The sequence below is a fragment of the Colossoma macropomum genome, unplaced genomic scaffold, assembly GCF_904425465.1.
Source record: "Colossoma macropomum unplaced genomic scaffold, Colossoma_macropomum, whole genome shotgun sequence".
Taxonomy (NCBI): domain Eukaryota; kingdom Metazoa; phylum Chordata; class Actinopteri; order Characiformes; family Serrasalmidae; genus Colossoma; species Colossoma macropomum.
Window position 1 is genome coordinate 37,505,923 of NW_023494791.1, and position 17,947 is coordinate 37,523,869.

The 17,947-nt window shown below is 38.7% G+C and overlaps 1 protein-coding gene across 1 annotated transcript in view; it reads right to left on the minus strand.

The window, feature by feature from the left end:
- Window positions 1-7,296: 7,296 nt before the first annotated feature.
- inpp4b (inositol polyphosphate-4-phosphatase type II B) overlaps window positions 7,297-17,947 on the minus strand; it is a 413,125-nt gene continuing 402,474 nt past the window's right edge. Inside the window, exon 23 of the mRNA XM_036575007.1 lies at window positions 7,297-7,707. Coding sequence (XP_036430900.1) covers window positions 7,575-7,707 — 133 coding nt within the window. The 3' untranslated portion in view covers window positions 7,297-7,574. The remainder of the gene's footprint in view (window positions 7,708-17,947) is intronic.

Below are 17,947 nucleotides of genomic sequence, written 5' to 3' on the forward strand. Positions count from 1 at the left end.
AGTATCTCACTGGATGACCTCAGTATGTGTGATTGCACTGTGCAAGCTGCGTCTCAGACAAGGCGGGGTGCAGTGTTGGGGGACCCTAGTGGACTGTATTAGCCCCATTCCTGTTTAACCTGTACAGCTCTGACTTCAGGTACAACACAGAGTCGTGTCATCTGCAAACATTCTCGGATGACATGGCCATTGTGGGATACGCAAGGAATGACAGGAGGAGGAATACAGGAATCTGGTGGAGGACTTTGTTGATTAGTGTAAGCTAAACCAATTGCTGCTACCCATCAGTAAGATTAAGGAGACGGTACTGGACTTTAGGAAATCCAAACCTGCCTTGTGACCCGTCACCATTAATGGAGTTGATGTGGAGGTGGTGGGGATGTACAAGTATCTGGGTGTGCACTTGGACAACAAACTGGACTGGAACTGTAACAGTAACACTCACACCGTTTCCAAAACAGGCCAAAGCTGCCTGTACTTCCTGAGGAGGCTGAGGTCTGTTGATGTGTGCACTAAGCTCCTATGGACATTCTGCCACTCTTTTGCAGCTACTGCTTTATTCTACGCTGTTGTCTCCTGGGGCAGCAGCATTAACAAAAGTGCTCTGAACAAACTTATTAGGAAAGCTGGCTCTTTTGTAGGAGTCAAGCTGGACTCTCTGGAGGTCTGTGGCAGAACAAAGGACGCTCAACAAGCTGTTAATTATCTGTCACAATACCTCACACTTACTGCATGCTATACTGGAAAGTAACAGACAAGCACATACTGTGTCAGACTGTTAATAGCTGTGCTGTGTTATAAAGTGCCGCGTAAGATCTTTCAGTAACACTTTCTATGAATGTCACCTTTGTAAGCATCTATAAACACATTCATAACATGTTATAATGCATTCATAAGGCATTATAAACATGGCTATAAATATTTATAAAAATGCATTACATGTTATAGCCATGCTTATTATGCATTATGAATTGTTAACATTATGCATTATAAGTACTGATCATAACAACTTATAAGAGCTCATAAGTTGTATTTGTCTGCTCTAAGTAAAGTGAAGCGTACTGTACTAAATCCTCCTCCAGTGTTAAGAGTGAGGCTACAAGTTGAAGTATTAACTGAAGGATTTACTGAAACACTAAAACATGCACAATAAAGCACATTACAGGCTTCAAATGTCAGATTTTACACTAGTGCTGCCATCAGTGTTTTACCCGATGTGGGAATGTACACCACCGTTAGCTTGGTATTTGTCTTTACTTTGTGCTCTCCAAGCTGGGCCTGACTTCATTGGCACTGACAGTATAACATGTTATCGACACTACTTATAATGCATTATATTAACAATGCATAATGTATAATAAACATGGCTATAAAGTGTAATTCATTTTTATAAATGTTTATAATCAGGTTTATAATGCCATATGAATGCATTATAACATGTTATAAATGTGTTTATAGATGCTTACAAACGTGACATTCATAGAAAGTGTTACCGATCTTTCTTAGCCACTGTTATAAGGCTTCACAATGAGTACACATCACTATATCATCTTTCGTCAATACACACTGTACAGTACATCATAATCTGCTACTGTACTGATATTTTCACTACACACTTTAGACTGTAAATGAAGAGTTCATTTAGTGACTTATTCTTAACACATATTGTCCATTGTTCAGGCCTTGCACGTTCACGTTTTACAGCAGAAACAGTCAAGTGCCAACACTGCTCTCGAGCAGAACCTGATAGATCTGTTCAGCAAATCAGCATGCGGTATTTGGGTCAAGTGACACTGCCGTGAACAGTTTTAGGTAGAATTTTAAATGGCTCCTTTCTCCCTACGAAGTGCAGCAGATATGTCTTAAAATAATGGCTACTGAATCTAAACAGAGCACAATGTGTCTAATAGAGAGCCACTTTGGATTCAGCTGTGTGTGCACAATTCATACTAAACATAAAGTACAATACCTGGGTGTAAATTACAAAATTTCAGAACTCACGTAGTGCACCATATAGGGAGCAGTGAGCCATTTGAGATTCAGCCTTAGGGTTTACTGATATATGATCTGGTAGATGTTTAATGTTGCCCACTAATGGGCTGTTTTTGTTGCACTTTTCAGCACTTTTCCTACATGTTTCATGTTATGTCATGCTAAATATTGCACCTAAAAGAAATTTGTATTCATTGCATTGTTTTGTACAAACACTGAAACATGAAATGACCATTGGAGTTATGAAATGAAATGTACAAATGAAATATATTTAAAAAAAAAAGTTTATTTTATAAGTTGCCTGTATTTTGTTGACTGCAGTTTGATTGATATTACCTAGAATGCACAATAAAAAAACAGGATTAATTAAAGTTTATTTAAAATGGAGATGTAGTATTTGCAAGTGAACTCTTCAAATGCTGCTGCTACACCTAGAATGTTTACACTCATTGTGTTTTTAACATCATACCATTTAGTGCATTACCTGCTCTCATGTAAATGCAACCAACTGTCTTATATGCTTATGTAAATATGCTTACAGATAGACTTCTTCCTAATCCCTCACATTTTACTCTAATTTATGTCTTTTATAATTCTATGTCTTGCTACTGTAATGCTGCAATGCTTTCCTTCAGGATCAATAGGCTCACCAAAACTCCAAGCCTGGACAGCTGGAAAAATGTAGCCTGGTCTGATGATCTTTACGATTTTGTTCAGTGATTAAGGTAAGAGTTACTCTAAGGCTGGCTTGGCTATATTCATTGGCCTAAAGATCGGTGACTAGGCTAGCAGTCAGGATTGGTCAATACCACAGGAATTTCTAATGGCTGCATGATGTGTTTGTGTAATGCATTCCGGGTATTGTAGTGACAAAACATTGATAAATCAAAATAATATAAAATCAAACTATACTGCATGATGAAACAAGAAACAGCCCTTTAGTTTCACTTTTAAGTGTACCTGGCTCATGCATGGAGTAAAAGATCCAAAACACAAGACTAAATCTGTATTTGAATGGCAGAAAAGAAAAGCATTTGTCTGAATCAAAGCTGGCCTGTGAAGGTGACTGGGCTAGAATTCCTCCTCAGTAATGTACATCAGATGTCAAATTACTATGTCTATGCTTCTTAAGGGTTGTGCAAGTTATTAAGTCTGACGGATGCTTACTTTTTCCACATGGATGATATTAATGCTGGAAATGCTCTCCCTTAACCCCTTAATCAGCCCAGCAGCGTGACCACAGTTTTACTACACATTTCTACAACCTACAAGAATAGCTCAGCCAGGTTTGCTCTGAAGTCCCTGTAGTTACTGAATAATTAGCCTTAGCCTGTGATTTTAGGGACTTTATTATTAATATTATTTTTTGTCTAATATTCCATTTTGTCCAAATATCTGAAACCATTCAGTAGGACAATATTCAACAATGAAATCAGGAAGGGGGCAAGAACTTTTCTTTTATGGCACTGTGATGAGATTAGAGTGGTCAGATCTTAGTGCTCCAAACAAAGTGTCAGATTACGATACACCACCATGTTCGATTTAGAACAGAAGCTTTTGGAATTTGAAAGTAAGCTGATCTTTTCACGCCTGGTTTATACTGTATGGTATGCACATCTCACAGTACAGCATTTCAAATTCCCTTTGGAAATCCAATACAGTACAACCTATCACACATTAGAAGTGCAATCACGCATGGGTCCACTCAGGGCCTGAAAGACGTGTTTTTAGGGATTTTAAACATGGAATGCTGGAAGGAAGTCTCAGAAAGAAATCTGCATCAGTGCTGTAACCATAGAAATCAAAGTGACTAACACAACAGCTTACTGGATGACACATCTAGAAAAAAAAATAAAGAGTTGAAGAATTAGTGCTGTTATATAAAGCATCCCATCTCTTCATTAAGTACACCTCCTTGAATATACACTCTTTGTCCATTTTACCAGCTCCACTTACCATATTGGTGCACTGTAGTCTATCTGATTCTCTGCATACTTTGTCAGCCCCCTTTTACCCTGTTCTTCAGGACCCCCACTGAGCAGGGACTATTTGGGGGGTGGATCATTCTCAGCACTGCAGTGACACTGATGTGGTGGTGGTGTGTTAGTGTGTGTTGAATGCAAGCGGTCTGAAGTGTAGTGATCTTTGACCTCCACTGAAGAAGAAAAAAGTACAAAATACAGAAGCAGACACGCCAAGCCTGAAGCGTCTTAGAAAGAGCACATGAACATGAGCGGCAAGAGAGCAGCAATTTGAGGAAGAAGCCATCACAAAGCAGTATTACCCTTCAACATCTCACAAAAATGGCAGGCTTATAATATACTTACATTTTTATCTCATTTCATTTTCTGTACATGCATTCAAATTTTGTGTCTGAAAGCCTCCTTGTGGAGGTGGAGCTCAAAGCAGGGGTTGATCAGTAGTGGAGGAAATCCACTACTGATCAACCCATCCAGACGACGTCTTTTTCAGGGTTGTGCTGGTCTGAGTGGATCAGACACAGCAGTGCTGCTGGAGTTTTTAAAAACACCTCAGTGTCACTGCTGGACTGAGAATGGACAACCAACCAAAAATATCCAGCCAACAGCGTCCTGTGACCACTGATGAAGGACTAGAGGATGACCAACGCAAACTGTGCTACTGTCTCTGACCTTACATCTACAAGGTGGACCAACAAGGTAGGAGTGTCTACTAGAGTGGACAGTGAAAGGACACAGTTTAAAAACTCCAGCAGCACTGCTGTGTCTGATCCACTTGTACCAGCACAACACACACTAACACACCACCACCATGCCAGTGTCACTGTAATGCTGAGAATGATCCACCACCCAAATAATACCTGCTCTGTGGTGGTCCTGTGGGGCTTCTGTAAATCACAATAGAACACTTGTAATTTAGAACATTCAATTACATATTAAAAGTAAGGGTAAAATATATAGACTTTTTTTTTTACTTACACATACATTTATATATTTTATTACTATTTGTAGTAACACTTTTTATGGTTACCATGTGTATAAAAACCTATGGCCACATTCACATTATAATGCATTAATAAGGCATCATAAACATGGTTATAACTATATATAAAAATGCATTACAGTTTATTACCACGCTTATTATACATTGAATTGTTTACATAACGCATTGTAAGCAGAGTTCATAATGAGTTTTAAGAGCTTGTAAGTTGTATTTGTCAGCTTTAAGTAAAGTGAGGCAGACTACACTAAAGCCTCCTCCAGTATTAAATTAGTGAAGCATTAAGGTTGAAGTATTTACTGAAGGATTTATTGAAACACTGCAACATATAACATAAAGCACATTACAAGCTTCAAATGTCAGATCTTATGGTGCCATCAGTATTATTTTACCCAACGTGGAAAAGCCAATGTACACACCACTTTTAGCTTGGTGCTAACTTAACATTGCACATCCAATAGAATGCTATTAAAAACTGAGCATTACAACAGTGCAGTGATGTTACAAAGTGGTTTCTAGTGGTTAATGTTAGAACCATTGAGAGAACAGATCACAATGATAGCACTCTAGTAACTTGCCTCTTACTCTCCATGTCTTTGTTCCACAGCAACTTCATTCTCAGTCTGATGTGGGGCGAGGGGCCTGATGGGTACCTGGTTTGCTGTGATGTGTAATTTTTGAAGTCAGAGAGGTGGTTAGGAAGAGTGCTTTGTAATAATACTTCTGGGCTGAACAGGTTGTTTGGAGCTGGCATCTGAATATTAAAGACTTAAATCCAAAAGGTGTAGCCCTAATAACACCCATAGTGAGAAACAGAATATTGGAAATGGTGTAAATAAACTCACTTTACCCTCTGCAAACTGGGCTGACTTCTTTGGCACTGACATTATAACATGTTATAAATACTTATAATGCATTATGTTAGCTATTCACAATGCATAAAAAAACATGGCACTAAAGTGTGATTCATTTTTTATAAATATTTATATCCATGTTTATAATGCCTAATAAATGCATTATTACATGTTATAAATGTGTTTATAGATGCTCATACATATGGTATTCATAGAAAGTGCTACCACGTTTTTTTTTGTTGGGGTGTGGTCTCGGTAAGACTCTTATTGACAGAGACAGTGCCAATCAGATTGCAGAGGAAACCAAATGTAGTTTTCCTACCCACTATTACTATGAACCACTGTGTTATAACTCTAAGAGCTCCACAGGGCCTCATAAATCCCTAATTTTTACAATAACACAAGCTTGGTTAGCAAGCCATTAGTTTCCCAGAAGCGATGATGCTGGAGGAACCCAAGCTGTTCCACATGCTCTATTCCCTGGAGGTTCAGCCTCACTGAAAAGGATCTTGAAGAACGGACATATAACCACAAATATTATACATGCTGACCAAGAGGATACTTGTACAGTCAGAGGGCAAAGGAGCATGTCCCTGCCTCAAAGCATGAATCATGTTCAACACATACAAAAGCTTTGGCTCAAACGTGAATGCAAGCGGTCTGAAGTGTAGTGATCTTTGACCTCCACTGAAGAAGAAATCAAAAGTACAAAATACTGTACAGAAGCAGACACGCCAAGCCTGAAGCGTCTCAGAAAGAGCACATGAACATGAGCTGCAAGAGAGCAGCAATTTGAGGAAGAAGCCATCACAAAGCAGTATTACCCTTTCAACATCTCATAAAAATGGCAGGCTTATAATATATCTACATTTTCATGTGTGATCTCATAACAAGAATACATGCCTGAAAGCAAGCGCGAAGCATTTTGGCTTAAGTCTGGGTGGGAATGTAGACTTTGGGTGGGAGTTTCAAATTATTAAACCAAATCAACTTCTTGTGGAGGTGGAGCTCAAAGCAGGGGTTGATCAGTAGTGGAGGAAATGCCATCCAGACGACGTCTTTTTCAGGGTAGGCATTCTGCACGTATTACAGCATTGCTCCATATTAAAAAAGGCTTCTATAGTTACAGACACTGTTTTGCTACCCAGCAAGACATTTTGCTCATGTTGTTACACTGAACATTAAAAGGTGCCAGAGTAGCGGAATTCTGGGAGGATCTTGGATGGAAAACCTTGGGTGGAGCCTTTAAACAGCAGATTTAGCCAAATTTTTCACAAGCGTTTGCTAGACAGCTCATTATAAGATCATGAATGGGCTCACATGATGACTGGCCCTTTTATCTAACAGTGACCATTTAAATAACAGGCCAATCCTGTACATGGCTTTTTTTCTATATAAACACATCTTATAGAATAATAAAAAGCATAAAATACAGATACTCTAAACACCATACTAAAAACAAGCTTAAAAATAATGTTTAACCTTTAATGAGTAAATAACACTTATTACAGTTGTATTGCTGCACTCTGTGCAAAGCACAGTGTAGAAACATATATAAATATACATGCACTTTTTTCTAGATTTTTACATCTCAACAACTTGTGAATGCACAAAAAATATTTTCCAAAAAATGAACAGGAGTGAATAATAATAATAGTAACAATAACAACAACAATAACAATAATAATAATAATAATAATAATAATAATAATAAAGCAGATGATGAACAAGAGTCCATGATGTCTTGTCTCATGAGTCCACTTTCCCATAGGTCCCCTCCGGTGGGCGGTAATACTTGGGGAAGGCCATCAGCTGCAGCATGTTAAAAGCATACTTCCTGCATTTTATATTCTTTTGCACGTTCTCAATCCGGCAGCCTTCTCTGATTACAGGGAGATGGAGAGAGAGGGAGAGAAGGGAAAGGCAAGGATGATAATGGATTTATGACAGCATGGGAGTGGCGGTGATCATGTGCACTGATGGACAATGAAGTGGCTGCAGCACAGCGAGCCAAAAACAACACACAAAAAAGCATCTCAGTAAGTGACCATGACTTGAATATTAGCGATAAATCTCATGTCTCTCTGCAAGACTCGTACCCAGCTTTCTTCATAAGCTTATTTGAGACATTCTGACTTCAAGTAACACCACAAACTGAACACTTTCACATTCTTCAGTTAATCTAATACCCTGCAAGATGTTTTGCCCTTTTTTAGACACATTTGTTGTGTTTCTTTTTTTCCAGTAAGTGTCCAGAAGTGAGCACTGCTGAATGAAAACTGGAACCTTCTCTTGATTTCATGAACAGATGCCACTGCAATGTGGTTCAGTATTAACTCCACCCTCCTGCAGACAATGGTGCTTAAAATAAAGTGTCATAAAACGCTCATATTGTGAGAAGCAGAATAAAATTAGGCAAAGGAAAATTAAAACGCGAGTTTAAACCACGTCCTGCAGAGCACACGTCCCGAATTCATATTTGTACCAGTAACTTCAAAGCTAATATTTTCCCAAACTAATAAACAAGAGCATGAGTCTGGTGTGTTTCGTCGCTCAATGTGGCCAAGATCCTCCCTACTTTGATAGAAAGGGTAAGCAACCAACCACAAACTGCTGTTTTTGAGTGACGTGTAGGGGCAGACTGTCATAATGGTGCTACAGCAAAAACAGACCTGTGAGAAACAAGGTGGTGTGACTGTGAGGATCCCTTTGACCAGCAACTAAATTATCTAAAAATCTTTAAAAACCGCAGCAAAATGTAAATGAAGTACAGACCTATCATTTAGTAGTTTGAGACTTCAGCTAAAACTGTTGAATTTTTAAAATTAAGAATTGTAGCTACTCATTTTATATTTGTGTAATATATGTAAATGCAATATCAGTAGATTACAGCAGACGGCAAAAAAACAAACAAACGAACAAAAAAAAGACACAGGCACTACAAACACACCATTGCCCTGCAAACAGTCAAATTTTTGTCGTTAGCCTAAAAATCTGAAGAAGGGCCTATGGCTCTCTGTTCTCCACCTCATTCATTATTTTCTCCTCACTGATGTTTGGCCAGTACTCCGTTTTGAAAGTATAAGCATGATGCAAAATGTGAAAAATAGATACAAATGGTGTGACATTCACAGCTGGTTTAGACAGCTTGGCTGATTATAGAGGGAGCATTCTGGTTTTATCAATGCACAGTGTTAGACTTTGTACCATCTGTGAGCAGAGCTTCTGAGGCTGAAACAAATGGTGCAACTTATAAACCATCAGCTTACAACTGCCAATTAACTAAATTCTAACTCCCAGTTTTTGCGGTTTGCATTAGGGTGGTCAATGGCACCTAGTAAATTTATCACAGGACCAATATTGACTAATGCCAGTCTAGTCTCCCACTGGTATTTTTTTTTTGACTCTGCGAACAGTTCCAGTACAATTTCCTTGGTTCACAAGTTTAGGAGGACCGCCTAAAAGCACCATTAAACCGGTTTACTACTGTATCCTCATATTCTACACCAGAGATGATGAGTCACTTCCAAATGTGCAACAATTGTATCTACAGATTAAAGTGGGGAAAAAGAAACAAAGAAATGCACCTGAGGGGTATTTGTTAAGAGGATTACTGCAGTGAGAAAGTACATGTGAGTAAGCTTAGTCCAGAGGTGGTGCGAGGAGACAGTTAGAGCTTTAGCAGCCGCAGGAAGAAAGTTAAGACAGCACAAGTAAGGTTATGGTATAATCAGCGGTTTATTGATATTTTGCAAGCAGAAAAACAAGACTTAAAATGAGCCACACCACCAGCAGGTGTGAGCTAACAAGCAGGAGAGCGATTGGGTAGAAGTGGCGGGACGCCGGCTTGTGATTGGCTACTGAGCCGGCCTCAGGGTCGTCCCATTGGGCACCTTCTCCCTGGGCCAGCCGACTGCTGAGTAAATCGAAAACAGACAGAAAGAGAGAGAAACACACACACACACACACACACACATAGGCAAACACACACACACAAACACACACGTTACAAAGGGTTAGTACAAATAAGCCAACGCAGCCTTGACCACACACACACACGCAAACACACACACACACACACACGTGGGTCCCAGACATATGAACGATGTCTTAGGGATTTGGTGGGTGCGGTCGAGGAAACATTTTGTGACAAGCAGGATCTCTCGTACAGTGCACTCACTCACACAACACCAAAAAGCTGTAACCCTCAAAGGAAATAATATTAACATAATAATATTTATTACTCTTTATTCTATGTATTGTTATTTTATTTTAATTTCCTCTTAGCTAAATACTAGTTAACAGTCTGTCTGCTTATCTGATCTGTTCAGTACGTTACACATCATACATGTGTGACTCACCAAGGCAAAATAAGAGGTTCTGATTTTGAAACTAGAAGTTCAACAGGCACTTTATCTTAATCAGAACATTAGTTTTTGCAAATTTCCCCCTCAAAGTGGTACTGCTTTCCTTTACAGTCACTTAAGTATTAATCAGATAAGTATGAGGTAAAGTGATGGTAAAATTCCAAGACAGTCTGACTAACTTACACTATAATACCAAACAGGTTCTAGATATTACCTGAGTAAGTGTGTGGTACGATTTCAGTGTGCTATGTAATCGTTCTGGATAAATGGTAGTACGTACAAAGACAGTAAAACTAAATTACACTGGAATGGTCAACAGGTTCTAGCTATTAAGCACATATGTCCATAGTAAAATATCTAATAATAATTTGAAGCTGTATGGTTGTCAAACATTTAATGTCACTGTCACATATTTAAGTAGGAAAGTAAATCAGAAACAGTTAGACTGTAGTAAGAATCACTGCTGTCTTCCACAGCCCAGATTCAGTTTCATTTATAGCTCATAAACAGGAACATTGTATGTAAGACTATTTGGGCATTATTAGTGTACAATCTCTTATGGCATATAATGATCCAATACTTTTTACCCACAATACCTGCACAGTACTGTGGAGTTTGCATCTTACATGTATCTAGTTAATACCTAGAACTTAAGGGACTGTTAAAAGAAAGGGAAGAGTTCATTTGCAAAAACAGGTATCTCTATTTTAATGTTTTATTAAATAGTTTTTATTGCGCATTCCAGATAATATTGATTAAACTGTAGTTGGGTTGTTTTGATGAAGTAAAAGTAACAAAATTCAGGTAACTTACAAAATGAAACTTTATTGAATTTATTAATTTCAATTTAGTTTGTTGGCAAAAGCAGATCACTCCAATGGTCATTTTATGTTTTAGAGTTAAACAACGGGACACAAATGGATAATGGATACAAGCTTCTTTTAAATGCAATATTTAACATCTTTTAACATAAAACAAGTAGGTAAAGTGCTGAAAATTGCAACAAGAACAGCCCATTAATGGGAAATATTAAACATCGATAAGATTATACCTCAGTAAATCCTAAGGCTGAATCTCAAATGGCTCACTGCTCCCTATATAGTGCACTATGTGAGTCCAGAAATCTTGGCTTTTACACCCAAATATTGCACTTTATGTCCAGTATGAATTGTGCACACATGACTGAACCCAAAGTGGTCCTTTGTTAGATGCACTGTGCTCTGTTTAGATTCAGTAGCTGTTATTTTAAGACCTACATGCTGCACTTTGCAGGGAGAGGGAGACATTTGAGAATGCCTAAAACAGTTCACGGCAGTGCTGTGTCACCTGACCCGAATACAGCGCACTGATTCGCTGAACTGATTTAACAGATTCTGCTCAAGAACAGCACTGGCGCTTGACTGTTTCTGCTGTAAAACATGACCTTGCAACGCCTTGACAATGGACAATTATGGTTTTCGTGACAAAACATATTTAGGGTTCAGAATGTGCTGTGTGTTAAGAATAACTCACGACAGCTCGTTTTTTTAAAGGATGGCTCGGCTCTTATTATTTTTTGCAAATAAACTCTTCAGGTGTTACTGACAACACTTGGTGTCCAAAACGTGCTTTACTAAAGTAGAAACAGTAATTGCCCCCTTTAGGCAAAAACTGCAACCAGCATTTCCCATTATATCAGCTTTATTAAAGTGGAAGAACTTGAACCTCTAGGCTACGTTCACACAGCAGGTAGAAGTGGCCCAAATCTGATTTTATCACCAAATCTGATTTTTTTTGTTTGGCTGTTCACTTTTAAATGTGACTTTTATGCGACAATAGTCTAAACAGATCACACTCCTGAACTGACCCGCATGTGCAAAAGAATGCTTCATGTTGCTTCATGCTCTTCGAACAGTGGGCGGCTGTGATAAGTGCCTTCTAATTTTTCTCTACAGAAACATCAGCCTAAATGTTTATGAGGTCTCAGCAGTGCAAAATTATGACGAATGCTGAGTTGGAATGACATAAAAGTTGCATGAATTCCGATCTGGCTGTTCAGAGTCGCATTGCTGCATATCAGATATGTATCAGTGCCACATATGAAAATGTCTCAAATTGGAATTGAAAATGTCAGATTCATTGCATTTTTTGCTGTTCACACTGACTCACAGATAACATATCTGTGTCACACATGAAGAAACAGATCGTATTTGGCCCACTTTTACCTGCTGTGTGAACATAACCTTATTTGAGCTACCTTTGAGCATCATTTGAGGCCCACAACAACTCCTTTGGGTTCAAGCCAAGACTTTGACAGGACAACTATAAAATTTTGTTTCTTTTCAGCCATTAAGATGAGGACTTTTCTTATCTGTTTAGGATCATTGTCTTGCCACGTAGCTCGATTATGCTTCAGCTTTAGTTCAAAGACAGGTAAACAGACACTCTCCCTAAGAATTCTCTGATACTCAACAGAATTCATAGTTCCTTCAATACTACCACATTGTTAGGCTCTGAGGCAGCAACACATCTCCACATTTTCCCTCTACCCCCATGTTTGAATGATGTTACGATGTCCCTATTGTGAAGTGCAGAAGTTGCTTTACAGCAGATACACTATTAAGTTGAGACTTTTAAAGCAAAGGGGCCTGTGCTGTCCAGAATGTTAGGTTTTGGACTGGTCTGTTCATAGAACACTTTCCCAAAAAGCTTAGGGGTTGTCCAGGAGCTGTTTTGCAAAAGTGAGATTAGTATTAATGTTTATTTTGGTTAACACTGTTTCCTGCTTAAGGCTAGAGAGATGTCTTCCTGGAAACGTTGGAGACTTTACGGTGGATGTGGCTCTGTGCCCTCTATGGAAGTATTGGCAGGCCGGCCTAGGGTTCCTAGGCTTTGTAGATAACAGTTTTTATTTTTGTAGACACAAAATTAGTGGTGGTTTTGTACCATTTGCAGACGGAGAGATTACAACAGCCTTTTTCCTTATCTCTTTGGGATTTTCTCTTGATCATGATGTAATGTCCTTGTAAAAACTAGGTACAGGCTGTATCACTAAACTTCAAAATGAGTGAGGCTGCATTCAAGCCTGACTGTGTTCAATCAGCTGAATCTTAGTATCTATTAAATGTATATAACTTGTTGTTTGTGAAACTGAAGGGGAGCAATTATGTTTTCATAGAGGTGATTTGTATGCTGGATAACTTTGCTCCTTAAGCTCTTAAAATCCCAGGCTTATTACATACTAAGACTTATTATTCAGTAACTACCAAGACTTTAATGCAAACTGGCTGAACTATTGTACCGGGACTTTAATACAAATTGGCTAAGGTATTCTAGCCAGTCAGAATGCAACTGATAGCTGTGCACAGCTTTGCATTCAGTACTATCAGATACTCTATTTACATGTGGGCAGAGTGTCTGAGACTGAGACTACACGTAGCCTAACACCTGTGATGACCTTTTGCAGGGTTCTTGAATTCCAGTCCTGGAGGGTTGTGCCCAGTGTAGTTTTGGTTTCTCTGCTTTTACAACAACAACTAAATCCACTAATCAATTCTTATGCTGAAGTATGGATGTTTGAGCAGGTAAATCACTAAACTAAGCCAGACACTGGCCCTCCAGGACGAAGTGAAGAACACTGACCTGTGGCAAATCATAGCCATGATGTTATTTGATTAATGTATTCAGTAACTTATTGCATTATAATGCATAAACAAGTATTAAGAACACATTCAGAATATATTTTTAGTATTTTGTATTTAATTCACACTGTTCCTCAATGTTTTATTCATGTAATTTTACTGTTACAAAATTCTTTCGTTCAACATTATTTTGGCTCTCATTGTCAAGAACAATTCACCATATTCCAATAACAGAATCATGCTAATTGGACTATAAAGTGGGCAGCTACGTGATTTTAAGTTAATTACATGTATGCAGGCATGCATCCAGTACAACACCAATGCTAAGCTTACTACTTGTCCACTACTGAGGAAACTGTTCAGTCTGGTCATCCCTCAAGACAGTTTAGCGATGCTGAGATTGCTAACTGGCTCATCACACTGATTTATCAGTCTACTCAGGCTTTAGTGTTTGTACAGAAGCCGCTGTGAAGTTCTTCTTTAGAGATTAAAGTCTTTACATGCTGTGTGCTGATTTTAAAATAGTTAATAAACAAGCACTAATGGTGTTTCTTTTAAAGTTACAAAATGTAACTTGAACTGAATACAGACAGTTTCTGTATTCTGACTATGTACTGTGAATATCCCCAGGGATACTGTATTCATGTAGAACACTTGTCCTCTTGTGATTTACTGCTTCATTAGATTTGCTTATTTGTTTCTTGTGGTTATTTGGTCTTCTCTGGCATCTGATACCTGTAATCTGAATCAGTTTCCATAGAGGAAACACACATAACTCACTCTTTCCACTCTAACTGGAAAACAGTAAGACAAGGACAAAAAGTACTTTTCCAATGTCAAAGTCAAGGCTATATATAGTATTAGCAGCCCTCATGAAGCTTGAGTTTTTTCCATTCCATTCTATATTTATACACAGCAGTATGCCATCCAGCGTCAGAGATCATATAAGCAAGTCTATTAGAGATTACTTGACTCGACGCTGTTTGATGTGAGGGTCTGATAATTTTTTCATGCCGTTTACACAGTGCTACCTGATGATCTGTAAGCTTCAATTACCTGTTAGCTAAATTAGCACCAGTACTAAACTAAAGAAGCCAACTTCAGACGTCAAACTTGTCATAGCTGATCCACTACATGGGAATTCATTTTCCAAAATATTTAAAGATTTAAAGGCAATCAGAATTTAAAGGCCACTAGAAATCAAGCTACAGAAATTCTATGAAAATTGTTGTACAGATTATCACCCCCGACCTCTTCCTCCTCCCTTGCTCTCAGCTTTCTCCTCTATCTTTGGGTATCCATCTCTGTCTCTGCACATAACCTGACCGTGCCAAAGTCCATAAACAGTATTCTCATAGGAATCGCTAATGAGATGTAATAAAAACTTCTCCAACAGCCCTGTTTGTCTATTTTGACAAAGTCCTTCAATCATGTTGTCTAACCCTAAGAACAAGGAAGAGATGTTTTCTAAAACCACTGCGCTCACTCTGTCCAGCAAAGAGTTTCGTTTTCCTCTAAATCACGTGATGCAGGTGATTTCTTTATTTCGATTTCACATTCGCAACAAGAAAAAAAGATGACTTTGATTCATCAAAAGGAAAAGTGCCAAATGTCTTTTCTGTTTGTGCACAAGTGTCACTCTGCGCATATTTGGCACTTTGACAACAATTCAGAACATGTTAGACTAAATACACCAGAGACAAACACACAAAGTGTGAGTGAAAGTAACCCAGCTAAGCGAGAATGATTGGAAAACCCCAGAATGATCTCGCCCTTAATCAGAGTGGTCACTGTTCTTTCCCAGCCCTAATCTGCTGTCTGGTCCTGTTCTTAAATAGGGAAGAGAGACCATAAAATGGGCTTTCAAGGACACGTACAGTGCATTAGCTGTAAGCTTAAACAGGTTCATCCTGCCTGCTCTCCTTTCATCTCCAAAACAAACAGTAACACTTTATCTCTGCCCTGCGGCCACAACAACAACAAATCAGTTCCCTCTGTGAGCAGCATAGCAGCATAGCAAGTGATCTGATAACCAACACAGCACAGTGTCTCTTGGAACACACAGGAGAAAATCTCAATGGTGTCTCTGATCATTTATGTGGCATAATAATTATGCTCTGTTGCACCTGATGTACCGTAATGTCTTCAAAAGCCTGTAAAAATGTACAGGTATATACAGAGTGATTCAAAAAGATTCATCCGATTTCAAAATGATTTATTTCACTTGTACATCATTACAGAACAGTGCAGTAAATTGTAAATGGTTTAAGTGAGCATAAAGTTCATTATGTAATTTTACAAGTGCTCAATATGAACCTCCTCCAGCTGTACGGACAACATCAACGGCATAGTCAGATCCGTCCCATACTCGATTGAGCATGTCGGGTGTCACTGTACTCACGGCTCTTTCAGTGCGATTTTGGACATCATCTAGTGTTGTGTTCTTTCAATTAGTTTGTGATTGGTTCCTAGGCGCCTCACGGTTGTAAAAATATGGCGCTTTGAAATCAGATAAATCTTTTTGAATCACCCTGCATATACACTCATATCCAAATATCCATGTCCATTGTAATTATTATTTTTATAGCATCTTTGCTCTTTAAATTAAGTGGTGCCATTTGGGTAAATCAATCTTTGAACAGCGACAGACCAAGAATGCAAAAAAAAACCCCTCTCTAAAAACATCTTCAGAGTGAAAACAAAACTCCATAAAAGCTTTGAGCTACAAAAAAACCCCTGACATTTTTCTTGCAGCTTTTTTTTAAAATACTGGAAAATTTTTCATGTTGTTGGTAACAATATGCTGTAGTTTGGTTTGGAGCCTGGTTTGTTTTCAGTACAGCTGTGTTCCAGACACCATTCAGAGAGCGCAGGGCTGCACATTTTCAGACTAGGTTGGTTGGAGTCCATTATCAAGTCCTCTGTCATCTTTACAAACCATCTTAGGAGAGGAAAAACAACAACAAAAAAATTTAAATATGCTGAACTCTGGTCTTCTTGGATACCCATTTGACAGATTTAATGTTGTGTAGGAGGCACAGACTACTCACTTCTTAATGGGTGATTTATTGATTTGTGCACTGACCACAGCATTTTCAGATTTGCAGGGTTCCATCTGGTTTGGATAAATACTTAAAACTAAACCATTCTTTCTAAGCAGCTGTGCCTGCATGAAAACAAGTTCAAATGATACGCTGTGCGGCTGCCAAGCACTCGCACTATTGTCCGGGTTGATCCCCCAGCAATTCCAAAACCATCTGTGGTCAGCAGTCCAGGTTTCGGGCTGGGTGTGTAGGATGGTCCCACATCTTCCCCTATCTTTAGTGTGATGCTAGCTGTGTTTGTTAACAGACATAACAGAACTGGAAGTTAGTGTTTCAAGTTGAGCTGTCCAGTAATGTCACATTAGCTGCAGTTTCTCAAAGGAAGCACAAGCTGGCCTTCACCCCTCCAGTTTGGTAGCATCATGCATTAGAGGGAGATCTAGCTAAGGAGGAGGAACTCACAATGACCAAACTGGGGGGAGTTGTCCACACATGTGCTTTGTTGGAATAAAAAAATCCACACTGGTACTTTGGGGATGAGTTTGGACACCACTGACATCAACATAGCACAAGGGAAGTGACTGTGCATCCAACCCACACTGAGTGCATTTATATGCACTCAATAATCCGATCATAAATGGATTTTTGCAGTTCTCTCATTATTAAAATCAGGTAAACAGCATACTCTGATTTCTTAGATCAGAGCAAGGTCTAGTCTGATTAAGAAATCTGATAAATAAAGCTGGATTTTAGCTCAGTATCCAGATTTCTCAGTGCATGTATACTCTTACTCTGATTTCTTTTCGATTTCTCAGTCTGCGCATGCGCAAAAACAGACCACGGTACCGGAAATAAGCAAGCAGCGTTGCCACAAGATGGCAGCACAACAATTTTGGAGCGATGCTAAAAGCAACAACATGCTTGACTATAATATAAATAAGGTTTGAAATATTCTTCATTTTCTAAATGATGTATGTTCATATTTTCAGGCAAAGTGGCACAATGTTAAAAAAAAAACGCAGCAAGAAGTTTGAGTTTTACGTTGTGTAAAATAAACTCACTTCTTCCATGAGTTTATTGGCTGACTGCAA